General features: G+C 37.3%; 5 protein-coding genes and 1 non-coding gene across 7 annotated transcripts; 2 read left to right on the top strand and 4 right to left on the bottom strand.

The window, feature by feature from the left end:
• The first annotated feature begins 215 nt into the window (after positions 1–215).
• On the top strand, positions 216–3,263 carry LOC119982952 (cytochrome b561 domain-containing protein At4g18260). Its single transcript, XM_038826605.1, has 4 exons — positions 216–697; positions 779–937; positions 2,316–2,464; positions 2,541–3,263. Exons 1-4 carry the CDS (start codon positions 560–562, stop codon positions 2,908–2,910), a joined length of 816 nt encoding a protein of 271 aa, XP_038682533.1. The 5' UTR covers positions 216–559; the 3' UTR covers positions 2,911–3,263.
• Positions 3,264–3,628: 365 nt separating this feature from the next.
• TRNAR-ACG lies at positions 3,629–3,701 on the bottom strand. The gene has a single exon. It is a non-coding gene; the product is annotated as a tRNA-Arg (tRNA).
• A 1,722-nt stretch (positions 3,702–5,423) lies between these two features.
• Positions 5,424–7,742, bottom strand: LOC119980614 (uncharacterized protein At2g34460, chloroplastic). Of its 2 annotated transcripts, none has more exons than XM_038823493.1 (5): positions 7,459–7,742; positions 7,036–7,240; positions 6,791–6,910; positions 5,874–6,146; positions 5,424–5,786 (listed from the first exon to the last, which is right to left on the bottom strand). In XM_038823493.1, exons 2-5 carry the CDS (start codon positions 7,222–7,224, stop codon positions 5,622–5,624), a joined length of 747 nt encoding a protein of 248 aa, XP_038679421.1. In that variant the 5' UTR covers positions 7,225–7,240; positions 7,459–7,742; the 3' UTR covers positions 5,424–5,621. The 2 variants fall into 2 exon arrangements, with proteins under 2 accessions (XP_038679421.1, XP_038679353.1); XM_038823425.1 differs by having other exon boundaries at positions 7,036–7,224; positions 7,459–7,741.
• A 1,084-nt stretch (positions 7,743–8,826) lies between these two features.
• Positions 8,827–14,133, bottom strand: LOC120014904 (DNA replication licensing factor MCM3). Its single transcript, XM_038867061.1, has 17 exons — positions 13,948–14,133; positions 13,769–13,866; positions 13,429–13,637; positions 12,868–12,998; positions 12,550–12,788; positions 12,222–12,458; positions 11,887–12,041; positions 11,601–11,809; positions 11,323–11,488; positions 11,050–11,249; positions 10,816–10,875; positions 10,643–10,732; positions 10,316–10,497; positions 9,780–9,851; positions 9,517–9,661; positions 9,182–9,288; positions 8,827–9,072 (listed from the first exon to the last, which is right to left on the bottom strand). The coding sequence occupies exons 1-16, from the start codon at positions 14,011–14,013 to the stop codon at positions 9,232–9,234; spliced, it is 2,316 nt and encodes a 771-aa protein (XP_038722989.1). The 5' UTR covers positions 14,014–14,133; the 3' UTR covers positions 8,827–9,072; positions 9,182–9,231.
• Positions 14,134–15,551: 1,418 nt separating this feature from the next.
• LOC120003563 (3-oxoacyl-[acyl-carrier-protein] synthase I, chloroplastic) lies at positions 15,552–20,901 on the bottom strand. Its single transcript, XM_038852582.1, has 7 exons — positions 20,352–20,901; positions 18,756–19,187; positions 17,710–17,883; positions 16,515–16,628; positions 16,266–16,367; positions 16,034–16,100; positions 15,552–15,925 (listed from the first exon to the last, which is right to left on the bottom strand). Exons 1-7 carry the CDS (start codon positions 20,796–20,798, stop codon positions 15,858–15,860), a joined length of 1,404 nt encoding a protein of 467 aa, XP_038708510.1. The 5' UTR covers positions 20,799–20,901; the 3' UTR covers positions 15,552–15,857.
• On the top strand, positions 20,829–24,844 carry LOC119996461 (high mobility group B protein 7-like). Its single transcript, XM_038843106.1, has 9 exons — positions 20,829–20,878; positions 20,996–21,085; positions 21,595–21,708; positions 21,854–22,081; positions 22,449–22,613; positions 23,709–23,766; positions 23,861–23,905; positions 24,382–24,462; positions 24,590–24,844. The coding sequence occupies exons 1-9, from the start codon at positions 20,829–20,831 to the stop codon at positions 24,647–24,649; spliced, it is 891 nt and encodes a 296-aa protein (XP_038699034.1). The 3' UTR covers positions 24,650–24,844.
• Positions 24,845–24,902: the final 58 nt, after the last annotated feature.

The raw sequence follows: 24,902 nt of genomic DNA on the forward strand, positions 1-24,902 counted from the left end.
ATTAATTTTATAGCAGTATATAATTTTATATATATATATATATATATATATATATATATATAGTCCCTACAAAGTTCTCATTCATTAAAAATTTGACCCTCCTTTTATATTGGCACCCCACTTTTATCATTAATCCAACCAATGTCCACCCCACATTGTTGAAAATAACAATTAGCAATTAATTCCCATAAAATAACATATTCTTCTTGTTCTTTGGTTTGTAGTCTTCACCCCTAAGAGAGATATATCATCCACCATTATGCCTATAAATATTCCATAAGCTGATATACAAACATATACATATGCACTTTTGGGTTTTCTTTTCTATCCACCCAACACTAATCATACTCTTATTTGGCTTCTTTGCACAAAAAGATCTATTTCAATTGCCACATTGAACTATACCTATATTCTAATGAGTCTATGATCTTCATTATCTCCCCTATAGAATCATTACAAGCTAAAATTCACGTTCACTCTCACTCACAAAGAGAGAGAGAGAGAGAGAGGAATAGGCTTAATTGCAGTTGGAGTAGTTAGTGCTTCTGTATTGTTTATAATGTCTTTCAATTCTGCAACAAACTCAGTGATTTTGGTTTTCTGTGCTGTTCTTCTACCATTTGTTGGTTGTTCAACCCATGAAGAGATGAACCAGTCAAGCACTAATCATAAGAACATCAAAGATGGCATTCACAAGGTAAAAATATATGTATTTCTCCTCCTCATATATATATATATATTAAGCATTTGTTAATGCAGTACTAGTCTACTTGTGCAGTTGAGTCCACAAATGAAATCAGATGTTAGAGTACATGGATTTCTGTTATGGGCTGCGATAGGGTTGTTGATGCCACTTGGGATTCTGACGATCCGAATGTCCTACAAACAGCAAGGTCGCCGACGAAAAATTCTCTTCTACCTCCATCTTGTTTTCCAGGTAAAACTCAAACCACCCTTCATATTCATATATAACTCTCTTTCTTGTTCCTTTTGTTTCAAGAAAAATCAAATTCTGTGAAAACTATTAGTTTTTTTTTTAATTGTTCTAAGGAATTTTCCTTTTATATTTTCGTAAAATATATGTTAAAAATGAATTATTTGCCCTAGAGAAAATTATGATTTTCCCGAGACTTTAAACCAACGGAGCCTCTTAAAGGGAGTATTGTGCACGAAAGTTGATAATCATACTTACATGACGAATTTTTGCTGTTCAAAACTCATTAGATGTAAAAAGAAATCCACAAATAAAAAATTATAATTACAGTATCACCATTTGAAAAGTAAGGGTGTCAAAGGGTTGGTTTGGTCGGCTTTTTTACATAAATTTATCCGATTATTCGGTCGGTTATTAATGATTTGATCGGTTTTTTCGGATTTTTAATCGGTACTCACTAACATATATTTTATAACAATCAATTAATTGGTTTGGTGGTTGGTTCGGGTTACGCGATTTTTTTACAGTGGTACGAAAAAGGGTGACATTAATAAAGGAAAAATAAATAAATATAGAGATCACTTGTGTTTTCTATTTTCCTCACAAAACCAGAGTGGGATTCTTTTAGAGCTGTAATCATATTATAATATCTTTGTGTACTCAATCATACTTCAACTTTAATCATATTGTCTCCACATCCTTCCTTTTTTATTTTTACTATTTGATATGATTGCTTACCAGATTTTAGTGCAATCACAAACCGACCAAGTCATATTTTTGTCAATTAATTAATTAACTGATAACAGCTTATATTGCAAGCTTAATTTTATTAGTAATTTCAAATGACGAGCTAGAATGTGTCTCTCACTCCATCATGATCATGTGATTTTAATTAACATGAATCTACTAAATTTTTTTTAATTTAATTACCTCATGAAAACAATTAGCTAGGCCAGTGAAAAAACCACTATCATTTCTTCCTCTAATCTATTACTTAAAGTACCAAGCAAACTACTTATTTCCATCACATAGCCTTCTGATTTGCATATTATAATAATTGTTCAAAATCACGAAAAGCAATAGCTCAATTGATTATATATCTTTTGGGTGGATGTTCGGCATGCCGTTAAGGTCGGGAGTTCAAATTGACTGGGAGTATTTTTTGGTATCTTGGACTTTAATTCCCACTTCTAGGAAGGGGTTAGAAGCTTTATTTTTTACCCACATGAGTTTCAGCTCAGTCTCACATGTTGTAGACTATTTTGACGGCCCGAGATTTTCCCCTCTTAGCTATTTGAAAGGCATGCTAAGCTAGGTGGTAAGAAAAAATTGTTCAAGGATTGTAACTTCTCATATATTGCTTTTCTTTTTGTAATATCAGATCCTCTCAGTTCTTCTTGTTACAGCTGGAGCTATCTTGTCCTTAAGAAGCTTTGAGAACTCCTTTGACAACAATCACCAGAAAATAGGTCTTGTGCTTTACGGTGCCATTTGGGTTCAAACAGCAGTTGGGTTTTTCAGGCCTCGAAGGTTACCACTAAACCCTAAATCCTAAACCCTAAAATCGATTCACATATATATACTAATTAAGCACTGGTTTATGCAGAGGAAATGGCAGAAGGAGTAGTTGGTACTTTCTTCATTGGATTCTTGGCACAATGATCTCTCTGGTGGGGATCATCAACATCTACACAGGCTTAAAAGCATACACAAGAAGAACATTGACGAGCACCAGTCTTTACACCATACTTTTTACAGTCCAAGTCTGTTTCATGGCTTTCTTTTACCTCTTCCAAGACAAGTGGGATTTCATACAAAAGCAAGGAGTACTGATTTCAGGAAGTGCTGATGACGTGGAGGCTGTCACACCGTCTGATCCAGTAATTCTTCAAACTGACAGTAATAATCAGAAGGTGTTAATCTTGCCTGCAGAATCCTGTGCCAAGCGAAACGCTCTTAAGAATTTGTTTGACTAATTTTATTTTTCTTTCTTTATTCTTTATTTATATATATATATATATGTATGTATGTATGTATGTATGTATGTATATATAGGGATTGATTATCATTAATTTGTGATAATTATTACTTTTCTTTTCATGCATAAATTAAAACTCCACGACCATGCAGTGAATAGTAGGTTTGTATACACTGATGTAGTGATGTGGAGTGGATATGCATCAGAAAGAGTTGATGAGCGTGAAGTCCATGTTTGGTATTCATATACGTTGAAAATTTGGTTAGTTATTAGGCAAATAATTATAAAGTACTGTGTATTGTATCAGAATATATATTATCATTCAAGTTATATACTCTTATTTGTGGCCGTGTGTTCTATTTTCGTTCAATTTATTTTATCGTAAGGTGATAAATTTCTATGCAAACAAGTTTAATGGTCCGAGTTTAACCCCATGGCGTTGCTTAAAATTTCAAATGTTGTTTTCATTGAAACTTCTAGAGAAGCAAAACCTAATCCAAATTTTTTTTAATATACTCTTATTTGTAGCCATGTGTTCGGTTTCCGCTCAACTTATTTTATCATAAGGTGAAAAATTTCTATGCAAACAGGTTTAATGGTCCGAGTTTAACCCCATGGCGTTGCTTAAAATATCAAATGTGTTTTCATTGAAACTTCTAGAGAAGCAAAACCTAATCCAAAATTTTTTTAAAAACAAAAAACGAATTGAAAATTAACGACTCTGCTGGGGATCGAACCCAGAATCTCTGGTTCCGTAGACCAGCGCCTTATCCATTGGGCCACAGAGTCGTTGCTGTTGATGTTTTTTTCACATTATATAATAAAATCAGTTTAATAGCTGCAAATAATTTGATCACTCCTCAAAACGACTTTCATTATATTCCAATCCAAACCACAGATAGTAAATGCCACTGATTAAGATGGGGAGATTCACGATCTTAGGATTCACCATATAGGGTGGGGTACAAAATGTCTTTTATGGATTTCTCGTTACAAAAAAATGTTTGATCGAGAGGTGTGTTATGGTATCAGTGTATCACCGCACTGGTGCAATGAGTTTAAAGCTGAAGCTGCTTTCACTCTTGACACAATGCGGTTGACTGTATTTTTCGCATCAAAACAAGAGATTTTTTTTCCCAATTTTGCCATCAATCAATTTTATTATTCTATATATAGATTTTTACAAAAATAAATTCATTAAAAATTAATTGATATCAATGAAAAATATTCAATTTTACCCTCACCTCATCACAAATTCACAACCTCGAAACTCATCTCACCTCACCACAAGAGGTCAAAACACAACACTCCCAAACGGACCCATTATTAATTCTGTAGATTATCACTGTCTATTTTTTTTTTATAAGCCACAAATTATATAAAAAAACAAAAGACAAGAATACATGTCCAAACCAACCCAGCAAAGACAGAAAACTAAGTAGTCTAACGAAACAGTAATCCCTAAGGTAAGCAAGAAAACAAAACAAAAAAGAAAGGAAGATGAGGAAGAGCTGAGGAAAAAGGCTGTGCCACTTGTTGAATACATAATGCATTTGTTAATACAAAAATCTGGAAAATAATACCCTAACATGGCCCCTCATTATTGCTAATAAGGCTTGTTTAGCAAAGATTAAGTCCTCCCTGGAGCTACCAAAACCTTTCCTGGAAAGGGCATCACACCATCACCAATATTATGATTGCAAGGAGTGAACTAGTGCCTTCCAGAGATTTTCTTTGTGGCTTTACCAACATAACATGACTGGCAGATTCTTAAGTGTCCAAGCAACCTGTCCTATATAAACCCATCTACACTCTCCCCATTCTTATTCACCCAAAGCTTCAAATCCACTTCCACTGTGTTTCTAGTGACAAACCACTTGCATCAATGGAGGGTTCTAAAATGGCCATGGCTTTCACCTTCTACATTATGGTTCTTCTGGCTTTTTCTATGATGGGAGTTGCCGTTGCGCACGAAGATGTTGGGGAAATTGCACCATCGCCAATGGAGAGTGCTGGGGCTGCCCTTGGTGTTCCTGCTGCAGTTGCTGCTTTAGTATCTCTTATTGCTTGGTTTTTCTAATTTTATCATGTATTTGGTACTTGGTCAATGTTTATGAGGTGCAAGTATTCTTTGTTGCTGAATGGATTGTATGTTCATTAAGTGATTGCAGTATTCCTTCTTGGTTTACTAGTTAGCTTAGCTTTTACCTTACATTGTTTTGTAGCATTAGCAAGATCCACACCTGTTTCTCAGCCAAAAAACAAAAGCCCTAAGGTTCTCTCAACCCAAAATCCCTAATTTCATAGCAACCCAAAATAGCAAATTTAGCTTGATTAGCGAATAACCGCCCGGTGATAGAGTTGCTGCAGTGCTACCTTGGAGGTTACAGGTTCAATTCCTAGAAAGAACCTCTTAACGCTCAGCGGTAGAGTTGCTGTGATCCAACCCAGAAATCACAAGCTCAATTCGTGGAAAAAGCCACACAAATATGTCCTAAAAGAGGCTCAAAAAATCAGAAAAAATGACTGTATGTTGGAACAAGGCTCCGTATGCGACTACAAAGTGCTTTGAAACTGTATCTCCGAAAAACATCTAAGAGAAACTTCCCTTGGACACACTTTTATTAAATTTACAAAACACAGGAGCACTTTACTTTTGCCAAAGTATCAGCAGGAAGGAACATAAAATGACTGCATTCGAACTTGAGTTCATGTCTGCTTAATGGAAGCAAAGAGATTCTTATATGGCTGTTTAGGAGCCTCATCCCGAGAAACTATCTCTACAACTTTACACGAGGATTCTGGAAGGATTAACGCCTCAACAGCAACTTCTGCAACTTGATCTCTAGATATGGAACCTTGATAAAGAGTATCCTACAAAGAGAGCGAGCGAGACGGAAATTAGTCAGTTTTCTCAAGAGCATGAAAATAATCTGAAGGGTGTTTAACAAATGCAGCTACCTCAGGCTCCATAACAACACTTCCAGATGGGGGCTCATTTCTCAGCCCACCAGGCCTAATTATTGTGTAGTTTATACCAGATTTTCTGATATGTCGCTCTGCCTGAAGTTTTGCCACTAAAGTGAGTCCAAAAACATTGAGAAAGATGTAAGCTGGATTTAATATCTGCCCCATTGCAGCACCATTCACCAAAATAGAGCTAATAAGAATGAATCTATTGACACCAAGCTTGCGGCATGCTTCAACAAGATTGACTGTGCCAAAATTATCAACCTGTAATTACATAACAAATGCTTCAACAATATTTATCACGCCAAAATTAAACCTTTCAACCTCAAAAACATCCCAAACTGTTCCATAGAGGCTAATACAGACATGAAACACCAAATATCTGGAATGGTTGTGGTTTTCATTTTGAAATTGAAAGATTTAGCCTTTTTCCTTCTGTTATTGGACAAGTTAAACACTTGGAAGCATTACAAGGATTGAAGATAGATTCAGCATGTGCGAATCATCACAAGAACTTGAAAGATATGTCCAGAATCTCCAGATGCACATAACAGAAACCGACTTTATCAGCATGTGCTGAATACATTCAAATACAACAAAAACAGTTGATTTGAAAATTTTATCTCTTTCCTCAAAACTCCAATACCATATATAACGATATCACTAATAGGTTGAAAAAATTATTTTGCTTAGCCAACAGAAAGGTTCAATTCAAAATCCCTAATATTCAGCAAGTTCAGGCTCTCACTCTACTTTTTATGCTTTGATGGATCATACAAAGAGAAAGAAACTGACTTTAAAACAGAAAGTGTGGCTGAAGTTAGCAGTTACCAAAAATTACTCTTACGAAACGTAAATAAAGTCTCATATATCCAACACGGAGTGAAAACTGATGTAAAAAAGAAGACCTTCCAAGGAGCAAACAAATCCCAACCAGGCCGAAAGCCGGTGGCACATATCACAGCCTGTGAATCATCACCTATTGTTTCAGCAAGCTTTTCAGCCCCCTCCGTTACATCCGTTTTAACCTGCAGTATAGAAAATCCAGCATTACCGTAAGTTCTGCAGAAACACATTCTAATATTCTATCAACAAAAGATCCAATTTGTTTTGATCTTCATGTTTTGTAATCCCTAAATTCGCTGAGTCTTACAATTTGAAGAGATGGGTTGTCTTTGGAAAGGATCGTTCCAGCTTTGTCCAAATCACGAACTCCAGCCTTGACCTCAAAACCCCTAGCCAGCAGCTGCTCCACGATTCTTTTGCCGGTACTACCAGTAGCCCCAGCCACAAATATTTTCTTCTTCACTTGGTTTTGCTCCGTAATTTCACTCCCTTCCATCTAACAACACAGACAACTATTGATTGATATCATCAAACCACACAAAACTAAATAAAAATTCACCCCAAAAACTGCAAAAAAAGAAAGTCAGAAACTTGTAATTTCGTGATATCCAAACTTGCATATAACATTTTGTAATCAATGATTCTTTTCCCACAATTTCCCGGCAATCAAACACTGCGTTAAAGACATAAAACAGAAGAACGATGCAAGTAACAAAAGTTTGGGTGTTACCTTTGAAGAAACAACTGAGAGAGACCTGGAGAGAGGGATCCGAGAGTAGGGTTTAGAGAGGGGATAAGGATGGCAGAGAGGGTAGCTTCTAAGCATGGACATTGTGGCCATACAACTCGCGTGAAAGGAACTTATGGGTTTCTCGAAATTACGATTCAGTCATCCCCCGCCACATGAAAATGCAACCTTGCCACGTCTTTCTATATGACGTTTTGTTCGCTTCTGCAGAAGATGAAAAGCAGGAATTCCTCTCTTTTGGGTTCAACAGATCGAAGCTGAACCCCCAACCAATTACTCAAAATTTAAAATATTCTAAAATTTGCGACTATATACGGTTAAAATTGGTAAACTCGGGGACATTTGCATAACTACAATACTATTTTATTAGTGTTCCATGAATTAATGGAACAGTTAGTCACACCAAGATAGGTGACTCGATTGACAATCGACTAAATTAAACATATGTGTGTCCAATGTACGATTCAAATTACAACTCATTGACCAAATATTCAAACATTACAATTTGAGAACGCAAAGTTAAAAAAATTTCAAATATGTACATACACACGGCAGATCATATAATTTATTGTCCAAACAGTAAGAAATATGCATGTGTGTGCATATTAGAAGAGACTTGACAACTCTTTTAATAACCAAAAATTGTATTAATCCAGTGTTTTCTAGTAGACAGACTAATAAATATTTTAACTTAACTACTTTGTCCCTAAAAAAAATTATAAATTATAACTTGGTGTATCCGCTTATGTACAGACTAATTAATTGTAGAGAGGGTATTTTCAATTATGAAGAGGGTTAAGGGTGAGAAGGTTATTATGCAATATTATTAAAATATGACAACTCATAAAAAAATTGTAAACATTTTATCAAATATATGGATATGGTTTTTGTTTTAATGTTAACAAACAATATTATATAAAACTCAAAAACAAAAATTCACACTAAGTTTCACCACCTAATATTCGATGATGATTCCGCCCGTCTTTGGTGCAATTTAACCACCCTCTATACAGAGATCTCCCATGCTTGCGTTACCACACAGACTACAGATGGGTGAGGGAGATGGTGTAATTCTGGGTCAGACTTCTATGAATGGGATGGTTTCGGTTAAGTAGCATGAACCAAAAAAATTTCTGTTAAGCATCCTGGAGCATAAGCCAATTCGTTCCATCCTCATCATCTAAGCTAAGTTATTATTTGAACTCGACCACGGATTCTTTCTGAAAATTATGTAAACTTGATCACCCTGGATCATATGAGCTCCCCACATCCCAAAAATACGGATTCCGACTGATGCAGGGAAATGAAATTAATTTATATTTTTGGTTCATCAGCCATCATCCGTGGAGCTGCTAGTGACAAGAACTGCAAGATTTTAAATAAGGAGCGCGACGATTGTATGGTATATGAGTTACAGTAGGAATGATTCTGATTAAAATGGCACAACTTACTAAGTTAAGCAATGGTAATTTTCTACACTAGCATTCAGCTTCCTTCAACAGCAGGTAGGTAAACAACAATGCAGCCTAGAATATGAAATGACATCTTCACCTCCGCGTGCATCGGTGCTGACAAACATGTCTCCCTTGAATTCATCTGTCCATTAATATCAAAGACGGACTCTGTTAATATTCAAGATGTGAAATACAAGCAAATCCATCACCTGCCAGTAAAAATCTTGGCGTAAGCAAAATCAGCTATGTACCTGCTGCTCATATTGCTGCAAAATGAGATGGATGCTGCTACTCCAACTCATTACATCCTTATCACCTTTCCGTTGTGTATCATAACTTTATTATCATCATGTAGTTTCTGAACAATTAGGAAAGGCTATGTTATTGCTATCCTTACTGTGGATACAACCGAACTTAACAGTAGCAAACTGACCATGAGGCATGAGTACTATCTAAAAACAGGTTTCAGCTTAAATTTTGAAACATAAGTAATCTTAAAAAAAGAGCTAGTAAAGTTTTATGGGAAATTGGCAGTTTGGCATATTACTATGTGGTATCCCACTAAGATGGATATGAGGATCCCTACCTCTAGCAGGGTCATTATCTCTGCCCTTGAGTAATGCAGATCTCCAGTGTTGATATCCTTTTCTATATCATCAATGGCTATACCACCTTCCTGACTTCTACGCTGGCTAAATACCCGGCTCAACGCTGAATTAAATGCTTCAATTCTACAAGCAACAAGGGAAAATATTAATACCAAATTTAGGGACAAATAATTAAGAACCCTGACTGGAAATCACGGAAAAAGGAGTATGTGCTAAAGCAAACAGCCACTAGTATGCAAACCTTTCAGAAGATATCTCTGTAGGTGCTTGCGCAGCAGGAGGATCATCTACTTCCATAGCTTCTACTAGTGAACTAATTTTGAAAAAAAAAACAAACACAAAAGCAAAAGATCAACAATATTATTTACCTAAATTGTCTCATCTTTTCAATTTGGTTCAACCAATGACGATTAAAGATACATCCCTTTCCCCCTCTTTGGAGTCTCCAGGGAAATTTATTTATTTCCTAAATAATATTTTCATTCATCAATGGATCTGTATGACTCTTGATATGTTTGATTGGGCACCTCCATAAAATGGAGAGGAACTCATCTCAAAAACATAAGTTCAGAAAGATTTACACATAACCAGAAAGATTTACTCACTTCCTGTCTAATTCTAATGACCATTGGAGAACGGACCGTAAGTAGTGACATCCACTATTGGTGCAACAAATATATGACAAGCCAAACAGAAGGATGGCTCTCTGATTGATGACAAAGAAATAGTATATGGTATATGGTTTGAAGTTAATGCAAAATAAAGGTTAAACCTCACCCTTCGTTATCAGCAGTATCACGCTCAGCTCTATTATTTCTATCAGCACGACGGTCTGCTTTGCGCGTCCTCTCCAATTCCCTCTCCCTTTCTTGTTCACGTTCCTCCATATCGCTCAATTCTTTGTGATATATTGCAAAATTCAAAACTTTCAGGGCAGCTTCAACATCGGACTTTACAACCTGTTCGTGAAAAATCATGCAGCAGCATATAGCACAAAAAGTTGAGCACTGATCTGATGGAGAAAGTCACAAAGAAGATGCAAGAATGACCACATAACTCATATCAATAAGACGGCACATCAAAGGAGTGAAATAAAGTAAGTACCTTTCTGTTCAACTTCAATTTGGCATGAGCGGTGGAGAGCCGGATAATGGTTTCTAAAGTTCTGGCAGTAATCGGGAGTGTTCCTCCAGTCTACAAAGAAGGATGATATCAGTTGAAAGACAGCCATATCATTTACTGTGTCAAACATTTTCAATGGTGAAATCTCTACCAACCTTTGCATCTGAACTAGTATTTCTTAGCTCTGCATAAGCTGTCGCAATGTTTTCAGATGCCTGTATACAAACGTGTTAGTCTAAACCAAGGAACATCCACATCATGCTGAAGTGGATAGAAAGCAAGGGACCATAAAAAATTTCAATGTCTTAAAAATTGCAGGCTACGATCTTGCATATAGCAATATCCTAGGAAAAAAGAAATGAACCAATCTGCCAGAATATAACAGTTACCTCATCTGTTAGCTCAGGCTGAATCCTATGCTTTGCATAGTGAATATACTTTTTCAGAAACTTAATTGTAAGAGTGTCACGCTTCCGACCCCTATCTGTTTTCTTCCCATGCAGCATTCTATTATACTTCACAAAGACAGAATCGGCATCAGCTTCATCTTCTCTTCCATATCTTGAACTCCCATCAAGTGTTGCTTCGCCTACATCATTACTTAAAGTTGAGAACTCTTATATATAGTCTTCCTTTTAAGGAAGAGAATATTGTTCATCTACCTCCATCGATTGCAGATCGGAATCGATGCATTCGCAATACATGCTCTGAAATGTGGCGGTCAATATCTGGATCCATTTGATCCAACACTATGAATAGCAAATCAAATCGAGAAAGCAAAGAATCAGGAAGTCCAATATTCTTTGTTGGAGTCAATGAGCGATCATACTACATAGACAACCAAAAGAGAAAAAGAAAGGTCAGAAATTGGACCTATATACAATTATACCCAACTTCTTAGTTGAGAGACTGATGATATGCTTAAATTCGCAACACTTACCGTTCCATATATGGGGTTTGCAGCAGCCACTACACTACATCTAGCATTTAGTGATGCATGGATACCAGCTTTGGCAATAGTAACAGTCTGCTGCTCCATAACTTCATGTATAGCAACACGATCTATATCGTTCATCTTGTCGAACTCGTCAATGCAGACAACACCTCTATCACCAAGAACCATTGCACCGGCTTCAAGCCTTCTTTCTCCTGATCACAAGCATGTTACCAAACTCCACAAAGATTAATACATAATACTACAAGCCTCAAGGGCATTTGGGTTATACCTGTTTCCTGATCGGATGTAACAGCAGCAGTCAAGCCAACGCCAGATGAACCACGACCAGTTGTGGATATGGCCAAGGGAGCAATATTCATGATTGCTCTTAAAAGTTGAGACTTGGCAACTGAGGGATCACCAACCATCATCATGTTAATATCCCTGCAAGCAACAAGACATTCAATTACATTGAATCAAAATTCTTGCCCTGGAGGGCTAACAATCTCCCAGAATAAACCAAAAGGTACAAAGGAATAGAGGGTAGGAGAATATATACACTTGTTATTCATTATAGTTCATTGAAATGTAATGCCAACATGCCAAAAATAAATAGTAACTCACCCTCGTAAGTGGGTTCCATTCTTCAAGTTCTTTTCCACTCCACCAAGCATCAATAAAATCACTGCTTTCTTAATCCATGAATGCCCATAGATCGAAGGTGCAAGTGAATTACCGAGTAGTTCAAATACATCCTCCCTCTCAGCTATCTTCTTAATGTTCTTCAGGTCCTCGGGGCTGTATATTGGTGCATTTGCCTCTTTGTTGAGAAGATTGACATTATTAGCTATGAGAACAGTCCTGCATTACAAGACGAAAAACTCGAGGCTTAACCACGAAAAAAAGGCTGTAAAGAGGACAAATAAAAGGTAATACATTTGTTCAGAGCTACCTGAAAACTCCATTGACACTTCCCTTGCTTTTCCCAGGAAGAGCTTTGTATATACCAACAATAGCCACACGGTCCCCTGGCTTGCATGAATCAACAAGGTCATCCTCAACTATGGCATCAACAGTTCTTGGAAGCTGACCAGGGGCAGAATTCTCAGGCACTTCTTGAATTGATATGGTTTGATGATCTTTGTATTTGCACATTCCGTACTCAGTCACTAGCAAATTGCCACTCTCATCCTGAGAAATATTTCGCGAATGAAAAATGCTCCTCTGATAGTAACACTATAAACTTATGAAAATTGGAGGCTCAAGTTACCCTTGTAGGATAGACAGAACCAGTGGGCAAACCCATGTTGGACGTGATGTCTCGATATTCACGAGTGGTGAAGTTACCAGTTGAAGGGCAGAAGTGAACACTCTTAACAACCTTCGGCCTTACAAGAGAGCCTAAGAAAGGAAATTCTATCCCGATTAAACATATACACATAGAGAATTACTTTCAGAAGCCCAAACTATATCTTGTCTAGATTCAATGTGATAAGGCATTTCTATAAATGCAAATAGTTATGAGTCAATATGTAACTTATTCACAGAATTCGTATTATTGTGGGCATTTGTGCTTCACAAACATATAGAAACACATAAACACTTGCTTCTCCCTGCAACTCAGATCGTGTATTTACGTCTTCACGAAAACACAGGCATCACAGCTCAGTGCAGAAAAGTGGAAATCATGGGGACTCAAACTCTTACTCCAACAAAGTAAAAAAAAAAATAAAGGAACATATATTACGATAAGATAATAAGCCGGCGCAATGTTTCAACAGTTAAAGATACTGTATCTGTATAGAGAAATAGCTACAAAGTGAGAACGCACATTTGGTGACAATGCCTTCAACGCAGACCATGGAGCCAATGAATTCAGAGAGAAGCTCTCTGGGAGTGACACGGCGAGATACAAAAGGGCCTTCAAAACCCACCAGAACCTGTTCCCCTTCTTTCAAGTACTTGGGGTCAATGCTCCGAGCAATGTCAGTAACCGCGTCACAAAACGCCTGCATATACTCGCCCGGGTTTCTTAGTATCCTGAACCAAGGAACAAAAGTAAGACCGAAATCGTCAAAAACTCTATGCACGGTTTCACATAGTAAACGCCTATTCCAAATGAATTAAAAGCGGCCTAATCAAGGTAGGGTTCGTATCGGGAGGAGAGAAACCTATGGCCGAGACCACGGAAGGAGTGGAGATCGGAGACGTTGATGATGAGGCGGCGACGCTTGTGGTTGATCATGGCCTTGATTTCGTCGGTGTATATCTGATTTCATCGTTATCGATCAATGAATCAGTCAATTAATTAATAGAGTGAAAGAAGAAATAGAAGAAGAATGAGAATTACATTCTGCTCCAAGAAGGCCATGAATTCTCGCTTGTGAGACGTCCGAACATCTTCGCTGATATCCATAGCTGGCCTTCCTCGTTACCTTCGGTCACAGCTTCACCAACGGGGAGAGAAAGAGAGAGCGAGAGAGAGATACGAAATGAGGCACCAAGTGAGTAATCCCCTTTTCTGCCCTAGCGCATCAATTTGGCGCGAAGTAACCCCTTTTCTTGGCGGGAAGATGGTGTAGCGGGACCCTTTAAAGAGTAGTTTCTTTTTTTTTTTTTTAAGCTTTTTGAAAGGTTTTTTTTCCCTTTTTTTTGTTTAGAGATACAACTCAATGCTTGAATGGATCTACTTTCCATGAATCAATTTCATCTTTAAAACTTTACGAGTTGTGAAGTGTTATATTGGCATCAAGACGTCCTCCTCAATTTCAATAAATAATTAATTATTATGCTTATTTGATTCGATTAACTCTTCCTTTGAAGCCTAAACACGAACCGTCATACCTACATGTTAAAAAATTTTCCAGAACAAACTTAAGACTTCATGAGTATATACAAAGTATATACGGTAAGTTCACCACAAGGTTATCACCCAAGTGATCGTAAATGGGACACAATCCAACTTAAAACATAAAAACAATCGCGCTAACACCAAGCGTAGCAGCCTAACTTTTCAATGAAATTTAGGCACGAAATATTAAAAAAAAGCTCAACCTATTTGAATAAATCCAAACCCTTGGGAGATACACAACCAATACTATAATATTCATTAGTCTAAACACCAACTGTCAGAGCATCCACAGTGGTGCATCAAATATCCAGCACTCCAAAATTATTCCCTCTCTTCTCATCTATCCTGCGTGTCACAATTTAATTGGATGAGTGAATCCTACAATATACTCCATACATTCCAACACTTCATACTCATTTTCTCTATTTTCTCTCTCTTCCTTTTCATATTCTCTCTTCCTTTTCATCATATCTCTTTTCATTATTCATCAACTATATACATACTTCAACTCTCAAGTATCATTTTTCCACAACTAAATTTTCAAGTGTTATTTTTCACCATTGTGTGCATCTAGCGCTATACTTATCAAAAAAATAGCATTTCAAGTACTTGAAATACAATCTATTATACCCATGATGAACATCTAACACTTAACTTATCAAGAAAGTATCAATCTCAAGTACTTCAAAATCATCTCATTGTGGATGCTCTTAAATCTAGGCTGTAATAAACTTTACTCCTGTAGAGAGGATTCAAATTCAAGCATGTAATAACAGCTCAAGAGCCCTCATATATCCTCTCCAGAACACGAGTCAAGCTGCCAACATCTGAGGGAGTCTTGAGAACAATTATCATGCAGGGACTTCTGAATGGGCATAATCTACCTCTGTATCAAGAGAGACAAATGTTTTGTATAGGGTAGAATACAATGCATTGCGCCGATCACAAATGCCATCTATTACAATAACATATTCTCAGTGAGATTTAAACGCCGGTCCAACATTATTTTCGAAAGCAACATCAGCACAGGTCCTCAAGTCCCACTTATGGGCATCATATGATTATACACTCCAAATTTCAATCAGCAACCAGAGGCAAAATGGTGAAATGAAAAGGGTCCTTCTATTCTGTATCTGCTAAATATTTAACTAGACAAAAATCAAATGCTCCAATAACCTTAATAATCCAAAAGTTCCAACTGAAAAGACAGCGAAGAGAAACAACAACGGCTTGCCTAAACTTAAGAGTTCAAATAGCAAGTATTACACGGCCAAAGCTAAAATAGAACTAACAGAACCTCAATAGCTCAAGTAAGAGGTAGAAGATGAAGTGGACTTGTTGACTGTTAACAACCGAGTGCCGAGTGACTTGATACAACCTTTAATGGAAGAAGCAGACGTACTGTGTAATCATGGCTTGAATGCAGAAAAGGCCACGACAGAGTTGTGTCCACCAAATCCAAATGAATTTGAAATGGCTGAAACCATATTAATTAGAGTGAATGATTCCGATATCTTAAGCAACTAAGTAAAAAAGAATAAAAATTAAAAAAGATAAATAATATCTAAAAGTTTAACCATCTTACCAACATTCACTTCATGCTGCTGTTTTTGATTAGCGACAGTGTCAAAGTCAACTGCAGGCTCTGGATTCTGCATTCATGTAATATTATAAGTCAATTAACAAAACATATCAAAGAACTGCAGGGATCTAACGCAATTCTAATAGAATTGGTGACTTAGTATAGCTACTTTTAGAAGCTGTGTTTATAATCTCTTTAACCAACCACTAAGACAAATTATAAGAGTATCACATACAAATTGATTAATAGAAGGATGCAGCCATCCTGTGGTTATGGCTTTCACAGTGGCAATAGCTTCCAAACCTCCAGAAGCTCCAAGGCAGTGCCCTATCATCGACTGAAACAAAACAGAGACAACAAAGAGGAAACAAGAGATTATATCAATCAGCAATGGCAAAACAAGACCACCCCATCTGTCCAGCTCAAATTTGGCAAAGATTGACAAAGCCTACATACACAGAAAATATAGGGAGATAGAGATTACTTTGGTTGCATTAATTTTGATCCCTGAAGTGTTCTTGAATACTTTTTTGACAGCATTTATCTCAGCCAAGTCACCAGCAAGAGTGGAAGTTGCATGTGCATTTATGTAGTTAACCTGTAAAATTATGGAGTAGTTCCATTTGCAAATAATATGGCATCATAGATTAGTTTAATTAGCTATATATATTCTTCAATGGCACAGATAGGGTTAGAAAGAAACTAATGATGGAGAAAGAAAGTAACAATACTCCAAACCATATTGTAGGCAAATGTACTTCAAGAAAAAGGTGGTCAGAATAATTATGCGTAGCAGAGCTTATGGTCATAGCAAACAAATGAAAGGTATATTGTCTACTTAAACTATAAATAATTCTTCATCTATTTGCAAAGAGTAAGAAAAGAACTTCAATTGGCAGAAACAAGAACTGTAGTTAGTAAGCCATCCAAATAGAAATTCATCCAACTCATTTTATTTCTATGATCTAACAACAATACTATACCTGCATAATTTCACTTCCCGAATCATGCAGTTCATCTATTTCCGGAATGTCTACTCTACAATTTTTCATCATCGAAGGAAACATGATTGCCACAACAAGAAGCCATGTATGGAATATCACATAACACAAACAAATTATATACTTTTACACCACAAAAAATACCATGCTACAGAAAAAGTCCCCAAATCCCTTATAAAAATAACTTCCTTAATGATTGACGGATTGCGAAGTGTTGCCTGCTTCCTGGACAACAGTACTGAAAAACCCCTCAATGTTACTCCCAATCATACTAGAAGTGTTTTTTACTTTAGTCTAGCCAGTAATGGGGACTTAGATCCTACACTTCTCCGGTCATAGTTATGCTCCATTTCTGCGTCACTATAACTGCTGCTTAAAAAATTATTAACTGCTTTAGAAAATATCGCAAGAAAACTGTCGTGATAAAATTATAAATTAATTAATTTTGAGGGGGTACTTAGGTTTGTGTATGAGTGTATTGATATAAACATATTACACATATCTCTGTGAAGGCACATGCACAGAAAGAAAGAACAACAAACTCCGTGTCAGAGAAATGAAACAGATTGGACCACGAGAAGATGCAAAGAAGAGAAATTTTTAATAAAAATTAGGAGTAATTTGTAAAGCAAACACCATAAAATAACATAATTAACTGGCAGAAACCATGGAGGTTACCTCTTCAGGTGACACACCAGCATCTTCAAGGCTTCTCTCAATGCAAGAGGACACCCCAAGTCCATCAGCTCTGGGATCAGTCATGTGATATGCATCGCAGTTGACAGCACCCCCTAAGTACTCTGCAATAATTGGTGCACCTCGTTTCATCGCATGCTCCAAACTCTCCATAATCTGTCAAGAAAATAATAATAACAAAATCAATCTGCAATCAAACTCTTACACACAGCCTGTCACATTTACAAAAATTCAAAGTTGGCTACCCAGCCAAAAATGTTGTTTGCCATCTTATCACATTCAAAACTGTATTTAAACCAAGAACTGCAAGTATTTTTATTTTTGAAACAATATATGAAAAATACGGAAGGGCACCTAGCCTACTGAGCATATATCGACACACTAGCCCTGGCCACACACTCTCTAATTCCCTCCAGCTAGCTTCATGGTCCACCTATGTTGCTCTTGCGAAAATGAAATTATGGTCTTTGCAGTAAATTAAATTGTAGTTTAGTTAAATCTACCCTTGGCGAAAATGATCAACAAGCACGCACACATAAAAAAGCCAACAGAGAGCTACAACCAGGATCATAACAAAAGGCTCCATGCCTTCTACCTTACAAACTAGCGAATGATATCTCCCAATGCTCACCCTTTTACCAAAGACAAGTAGATATAGCATAAAACTCTTTTACCTAGTTCTAACGTAAGTTCGCATAAGATTTGTTAAAGTCATGCAGCAAATAGAAATACAAAGTAAACACAATTTAGGCACCAGAGCCCAATATTTCTCAGGTATCCAAGGCTGATACATGAGGACCTAAAAGCAACTCCAAGAACATTATTGGCACCAAACCTAATTTAGATTCTGGCTGGTGAATATTAATGACATCACCAATATAGAATTCTAGTCCTTATCACCGATCATGACCAACACAGATAAAAAAATTATTCGAGGAGAAACTAAACCTAAAAAAAAAGAGAGGGAAAGAAAGAAGTAGCTATGATGCATATATTCCACACTATCATACGGAGGGAAACAAACATACCAATACTCCAGCTCCTTCCCCCATAACAAAGCCATCTCGATCTTTGTCCCATGGCCTTGAAGCAGTTTGTGGATCATCATTTCTCTGAGACAAGGCTCTACATGCTACAAAACCCCCCAAACCAATGGGTATGATGGCTGCTTCTGTACCGCCAGCAATCATCAAATCCGCCTCACCTCGACGAATATGATTGGCAGCAGCATAAAAACAATAATTGGAAGTAGCGCATGCAGTTGAAATTGAATAATTAGGTCCCATTAAACCGAGTTCAATTGCAAGCAATGCCGATCCCATGTTTGTTATAGCATAGGGAATGAAGAAAGGGGTTATTTTCCTGGGTCCTTTCTCTATTAGAGCCTGAACACCATCGGAAAAGACTGTAAGACCACCCATCCCCGTTCCCACGAGCACACCAGCTCGCTCCTTGTCAATCTGCAACAAATTATCACATCAGTATTTTTAGTGCCTCAGTCATGTACAGAAATAATTTGAAAGAGATTCTAGATATGAAAAATACTGATTTACTGAATACAAACTCCAGAGGGCTACACTCTAAGGCAGTGAACATGAGCTGGTAACTGAGATAATATGTATTCTTCGAGTGTTGCCCAAGGTCAGTTTGCATCAAACTAGTCTATCAGTTGAGTAACAGAAAGGCTGTTGTTTCACAAAGAAAGCCCCGGTTCTAACGAGCAACCTGAAGTAATTTTTCTTCCCTTCTTTATTTCAAAACCTAATCATCATGCAGAGTGGCACTACTAAATGCATATGTGTATATTCTGTGCCTAATCACTAATCAGCAACTCTACAAAATCTTCTAAGGTAAAACCTCAATTTAATTTTAGAAGGGATGTGCCTTAGAATGTAGGTATATTCACATAAACTGGGATTGAGGAGCATCTATCAAGTATCAACTACCTGGATTCAAGCAGCTGTCACAACCATTTATGTTGGCACTCAAACAAAAGGACTAGAAGATGAACATAGTACTAATAACTTCCACCACACCACCTCTTGTACCAAAAGTTTACTCTACATAAATCCAGAAGAGCGCATCATGGCAGCAATTCAAAGACGTCAAGAAAAGAGGATTCCCTCTAACAAGGTTATGCATCAATGAACAAATTTGGCAAAAACTTTCAATTTTAGAGTTAGTAGGGAACAATGGATCCTCGTGCAAATTCCTCAACTTTAACTAAATATAGCCCACGAGCACTTGACCTATTTCAGTAATGTCCCATATGAGTTCATCTGAAAACAAGAAGTAAATGAGTGAAAATTGTACAAAAATAAAGGGAAAAAAAGGAGATAGAATCAAAAGCAAAAATCGAAATCATCGACAAACTGGAACAGTCGATTCAAAACCATTTTTGTCCCAAATTAGCCAAGAGAGGGGAACACTGGCAGTAGCCTAAACGCCATTGAGATCGACCATTTAAAGCAAAACAAAAGCTAAAACCTTTGGACATTTCTGCCATTGGCATTTCAGCTAAATATTAAACCAGTAGCCCATCAAATCACAAGATAAAGCACAACATAAAACACAAAATCAATCAAAAAACCATCACAAAATTGAAATCCAAGTAATCGGAAAACCTTGGACAAATCGTCTCCACCAAGATCCGCATCTTCGAGCGCCTTCTTGCCAGCGACAATGCAGTACCGCAAGCAGTCGTCAAGCCGCCTATCATTCTTCCCATCAATATAACCCTCCGAACTGAAGCCCCGGATCTGGCCCCCGAACCGGGTCGGGAACTTAGAGGCATCGAACCGGTCTATGAGCCCGATCCCGCTCTCTCCGGCGAGCAATTTGTCATAGTACTTATCAACTTCGTTGCCAAAAACGGAGACAAGGCCCATTCCCGTTATGACAACGCGCTTCTTGGGGTCCTTCTCGCGCTTGGGAGCAGAAACGGGAGCTGAGGATGCCTTGATGAAGGAGACTCTCTTGGGAATCTTGGCATTGCTTCGATCACCGCCACTCTTCTTCTGGAATGGATTGAGAGGAGATGCGCGAAGAGATGTAGATTGAAGGGATTGCATGGTGGCTTTTCTCTTCGATGTTATCGATGGATGGATGGCTTGGTTTCAGTCAGTTTGTGTGAGGAAGTTGTGAACAAAAGGTGGGCATGGCAGCTGAAAAGACTAGTGTGCGGGTTTAGGCAAAGTTAAAATACTATTTTATTCGTGTGATAAAAAAATAAAACTACTTTATTCTGTAATTGCCACGTGTATTTCAGTACTTTTGTGGGATCCCCATGGGATTCATGGTGGGTGTTTGGCAGTGCGTTCGTACTGCGTTTAGTTGCACCGCACCGCACAGCACCACAGTTTACCTCACCACATCTCACCGCACTCTCAAACGCTTACATTATATATGTTGAATTATCCTACTTAATCAAATTAAGTCAATTATTTTATTTTAGATTAATATACAATGCAAATATTAAGTGATTTTACATTAATATTATTAGTCATCTAATATAACCGTAATTTAGATACGCCAAACGCACCTCACAGAACCGCACCGTAGTTTTAAAAGTGATGCGCCAAACAGGATTTTGAGTTCTAACTCACCTCATAGCACCACAGTTTTATAACTCATAGCACCGCACAGTACCTCACAGCTGTTGACAGCACTTCCAAACAGGCCCATGGTCTGTCAGCCTCTTCCCGACTCCATTTTAATCAATAAAAACAAATTTGAATGGTCAGATCTGCGCGCACATAATTTTTCATATGATAATAAAGTAAATTGGGTCAAAATACAATGCATAACCTCAAAGATATTGACTCTAATGGAAATCGAACTCATGACTTTTTAAATTCATACGATTAGATGTCAGAGAGATTCGCCAACTACGATAGCAGGAAGGCCCACTATTAGTGACAATTATTTTTTGAAAGCTAGAAAGGAGTGTTATGTGTTTCCTCACAGAATTCGGTCTATCAGGTGAACCACCCAACCAAATTTTTGAATCTAAAACCTAAATTAGGCCTAGGTATGGGTTTTGGGCTTTGGGTTTCTCAGGCCCGCCCTTTCTTTCGGTTCTCTCTTATTGAGGCTTCCAAGACCCAACCCAAGCTTTATTTTCAAGCCCAAGCCCAAGTTACTGTCGGTCTCTGTCATTCCGGCTAGACTCCAGGGCCGAAAACACACAAAGCGCGACTGCTCAAGCGGCACTCTCAGTCCGAGCTCGCACCGTAGAATACCACCTCATGGCGAAGGAACCTGCTTCGAAAGCTAATAAACTTCCCTCCTCTTTAGCCTCCTCCGCCTCTGTCTCCGCCAAGACCACCACCTCGGCCGACGAGTCCTGCAATCAGTAATCACTTCTTCTTTCCTCTTTTTAACCATGTACATCCATGGCCATACGCGGATATCATCTTTACTTTGTTTTGTTCATTTTTTATTCGTTGATTCTGCACTAATTCTCTGCCCTGCATTGATCACCCATGAAGAGGAAATTATATTAAGTGGATGAAGTAAGGGAAGGCAAAAGCCACCTCTGCTGTGGTCCTGTGGAGAAGTGTGGCTGTAGGCATGGTTTGGTGTAATGCCATATTATTTTTTGTTACATGTTAGGGAAAATATGGAGGTTCATGAATTGGGTTTTTTTGTACATTCATGTTTGATGTTCAATTTGTTTTAATGTTCGTTTTGCTTTATATTTATTTTTTCTTTGGTTAAAGGAAAATGGTGTTGAGGTCAAATGCAAAAAAGTGGTCGGTAAGCCTGAGTGAGGAAGAGGAGGGACGCAAAACAGCTAAGAAACGCAAAACCACGCAGAAGAAGAAAATTGACAAGTTTGAGGCCAAAAAGCCTAAGAAACCTCCTACTGCTTTTTTCTATTTCTTGTAAGCTACCTATTTTCATTTGTTTGATTCATATTTTTAGGATTCCAGGAGTTGAATTATAAAGATTATATATCATGATTCATGATGTTGTCCATAACAATAGTCTTTCTTTTTCGATCCTTGGCACTCTATGTTTGTATTAGATATTGGAATGCAATGCATAACAGAGCATAAAGATGTGATCTTTTGGGAAATTTTGAATATCTCTGTGGCATGCCATGAACCCTTCCTGCGATTCTTTCTTATTTAATAAATATCATAATGGATTAGGGACTTCATTTGCTTTTTTGTGTCCAACCAATGCTTTTAATGGTTATGTTAGGTTGGTCATAATGTATTAATGTGTGATGAATGTTCTCAAGTTTTTTTGTTTCTTGTGTGTTTGACATTGTGTCTATAAGTTGGTGCCTAGCAAAGTTCGTTGGGATACGGGAAACTTGTATCATATACTATGAGTGACAAAAAAGAAAAATCTGCAATATCATGTTGCATGTTAAAGATTTTGTTATTTGGACCTTACCCCTTCTTTATCTTTCAAAATATGAGTTCTAAGGAAACGATGGCTCTCCAGAACACTGTCAATGGAACTACTTAAAATACTTGGGGCCAGAAGTTGCACTATCCCATCATAATGTGTTAAAGTGGCTTAGTGCGTGCAGCTTCTCAAAAAGGCTCTAGGTTTTATTGCCATTTGTCTACCCTATCCTTTAATGTTAAGAAAAATGAAAAAGTGCAGTATAGACACCGCCAAATTAATTATGCCTCAGCAACTTCCATCCCCAAATTCGTCTCACTTCTGACTCTGTCATGATGTAGTGTTAATTTGTTTGGCTTTTCATTCAATCGTTTCACATTGAAATTACTCTCTTTTTATAAAGTTTAATGGTGGAAATTTACTGTTGCCTGAAATGAAGCGTGAGGCCTTTTGGATCTTTAAATGAGAAGTTGGCTGATATTTTTAAAATTTTAAATAAGCCAACTACGGGAGCCTTGTGTGTGGGAGTTGTTTACTTTTACCTTAAATAAGCCATTTGGCCCTTTATTATCCTTATATTTTACTTTGGTTTTAAACTGAATTATGCTTTGATGCTGTAGGGAAGATTTTCGCAAGGAATTTCAAGAGCAAAATCCTGGTGTAAAGTCTATGCGTGATGTATGTGCTTATGATATAATTCAGAACTCTTGTCTATTTTCTTCTGCGATCACTTTCTCAATTTGATGGTTTATCTTGTGCTTTTCTGAACCAGATTGGCAAGGCATGTGGAGAGAAGTGGAAAACAATGACATATGAGGTTTGTCCACGACATTATCTGTGCCATATACTAGACATTTCAAATATTTTTTAATGAAAATGGTTTACTTGGGTCCTTATTAATCTTGCTTGATTGTGTTCTTGTCACTGACAAGACGGTAAAATAAAGATAAGTGATCTGGTTGTATCACACAGACATCTGGTAATCTGGGACCTGATGTCAGTCTGCTTTGGTAGATGTCCACTGATTTCAGCCTTGTTAGATGTCTGTTTTTTAACCTAAAGTCCAGAACCCTCTGTGCTAATTTGACTGGGTTTTAATTAACATATATATGCCACATGAATATTATTGGAGTGAACCACATCTTATGATATACTTTGTTGCATATATTTTGGAGTTTCTGTGTCATCCTCCATAAAAGGTTTCTTGCAAATGAGGTACATGGAATGGAAAGTAAGCTTTGAAACACATTAGAGCATATAGTCTAACTATCAATCTTTTTCTGCCTGTAACAGGAAAAGGTTCAATATTACCATATAGCCACAGAGAAGCGAGCAGAGTTTGATAGAACCATGGCAGATTATGTCAAAAGACAGGTAAAGTTTTATAGTATTCTGTTGAATACAATTTTTTTTCTTAAAAAAATGTATGATGCTATCTGTGCATGGTTAGATGGTGCAGTTGTATTTAGTGAAATTTGTCTTAAAAAAGTATTTATTGCAGGAAAATGGTGAATATGAAGAAGGAGCGGAGGGTGTCTCAGATTCAGAGTCGGATGAGTAAAGCTCTCCTTGTTGTATGGGTGTAATTGTTGGCAGTAGCTGTAGAAGGTCAATGGGCAGGAAGTTGTATATTAACATATAGGGAGCTGATATGGTGTTTTATCAGTCAACCATTGATGTCTGTATCATTTTTTTTTGGTGTAAATTACTGCTTGACAATTCTGTCTACGGAATTTTGATTCAGACTTGAAATTGATTCCCTACATGTCAAACTGAATGATGATGTCTTCAATCTTAATTGAACGATTATTCTG

Source organism: Tripterygium wilfordii, chromosome 1 (genome assembly GCF_013401445.1).
Source record: "Tripterygium wilfordii isolate XIE 37 chromosome 1, ASM1340144v1, whole genome shotgun sequence".
Classification (NCBI taxonomy): Eukaryota; Viridiplantae; Streptophyta; class Magnoliopsida; order Celastrales; family Celastraceae; genus Tripterygium; species Tripterygium wilfordii.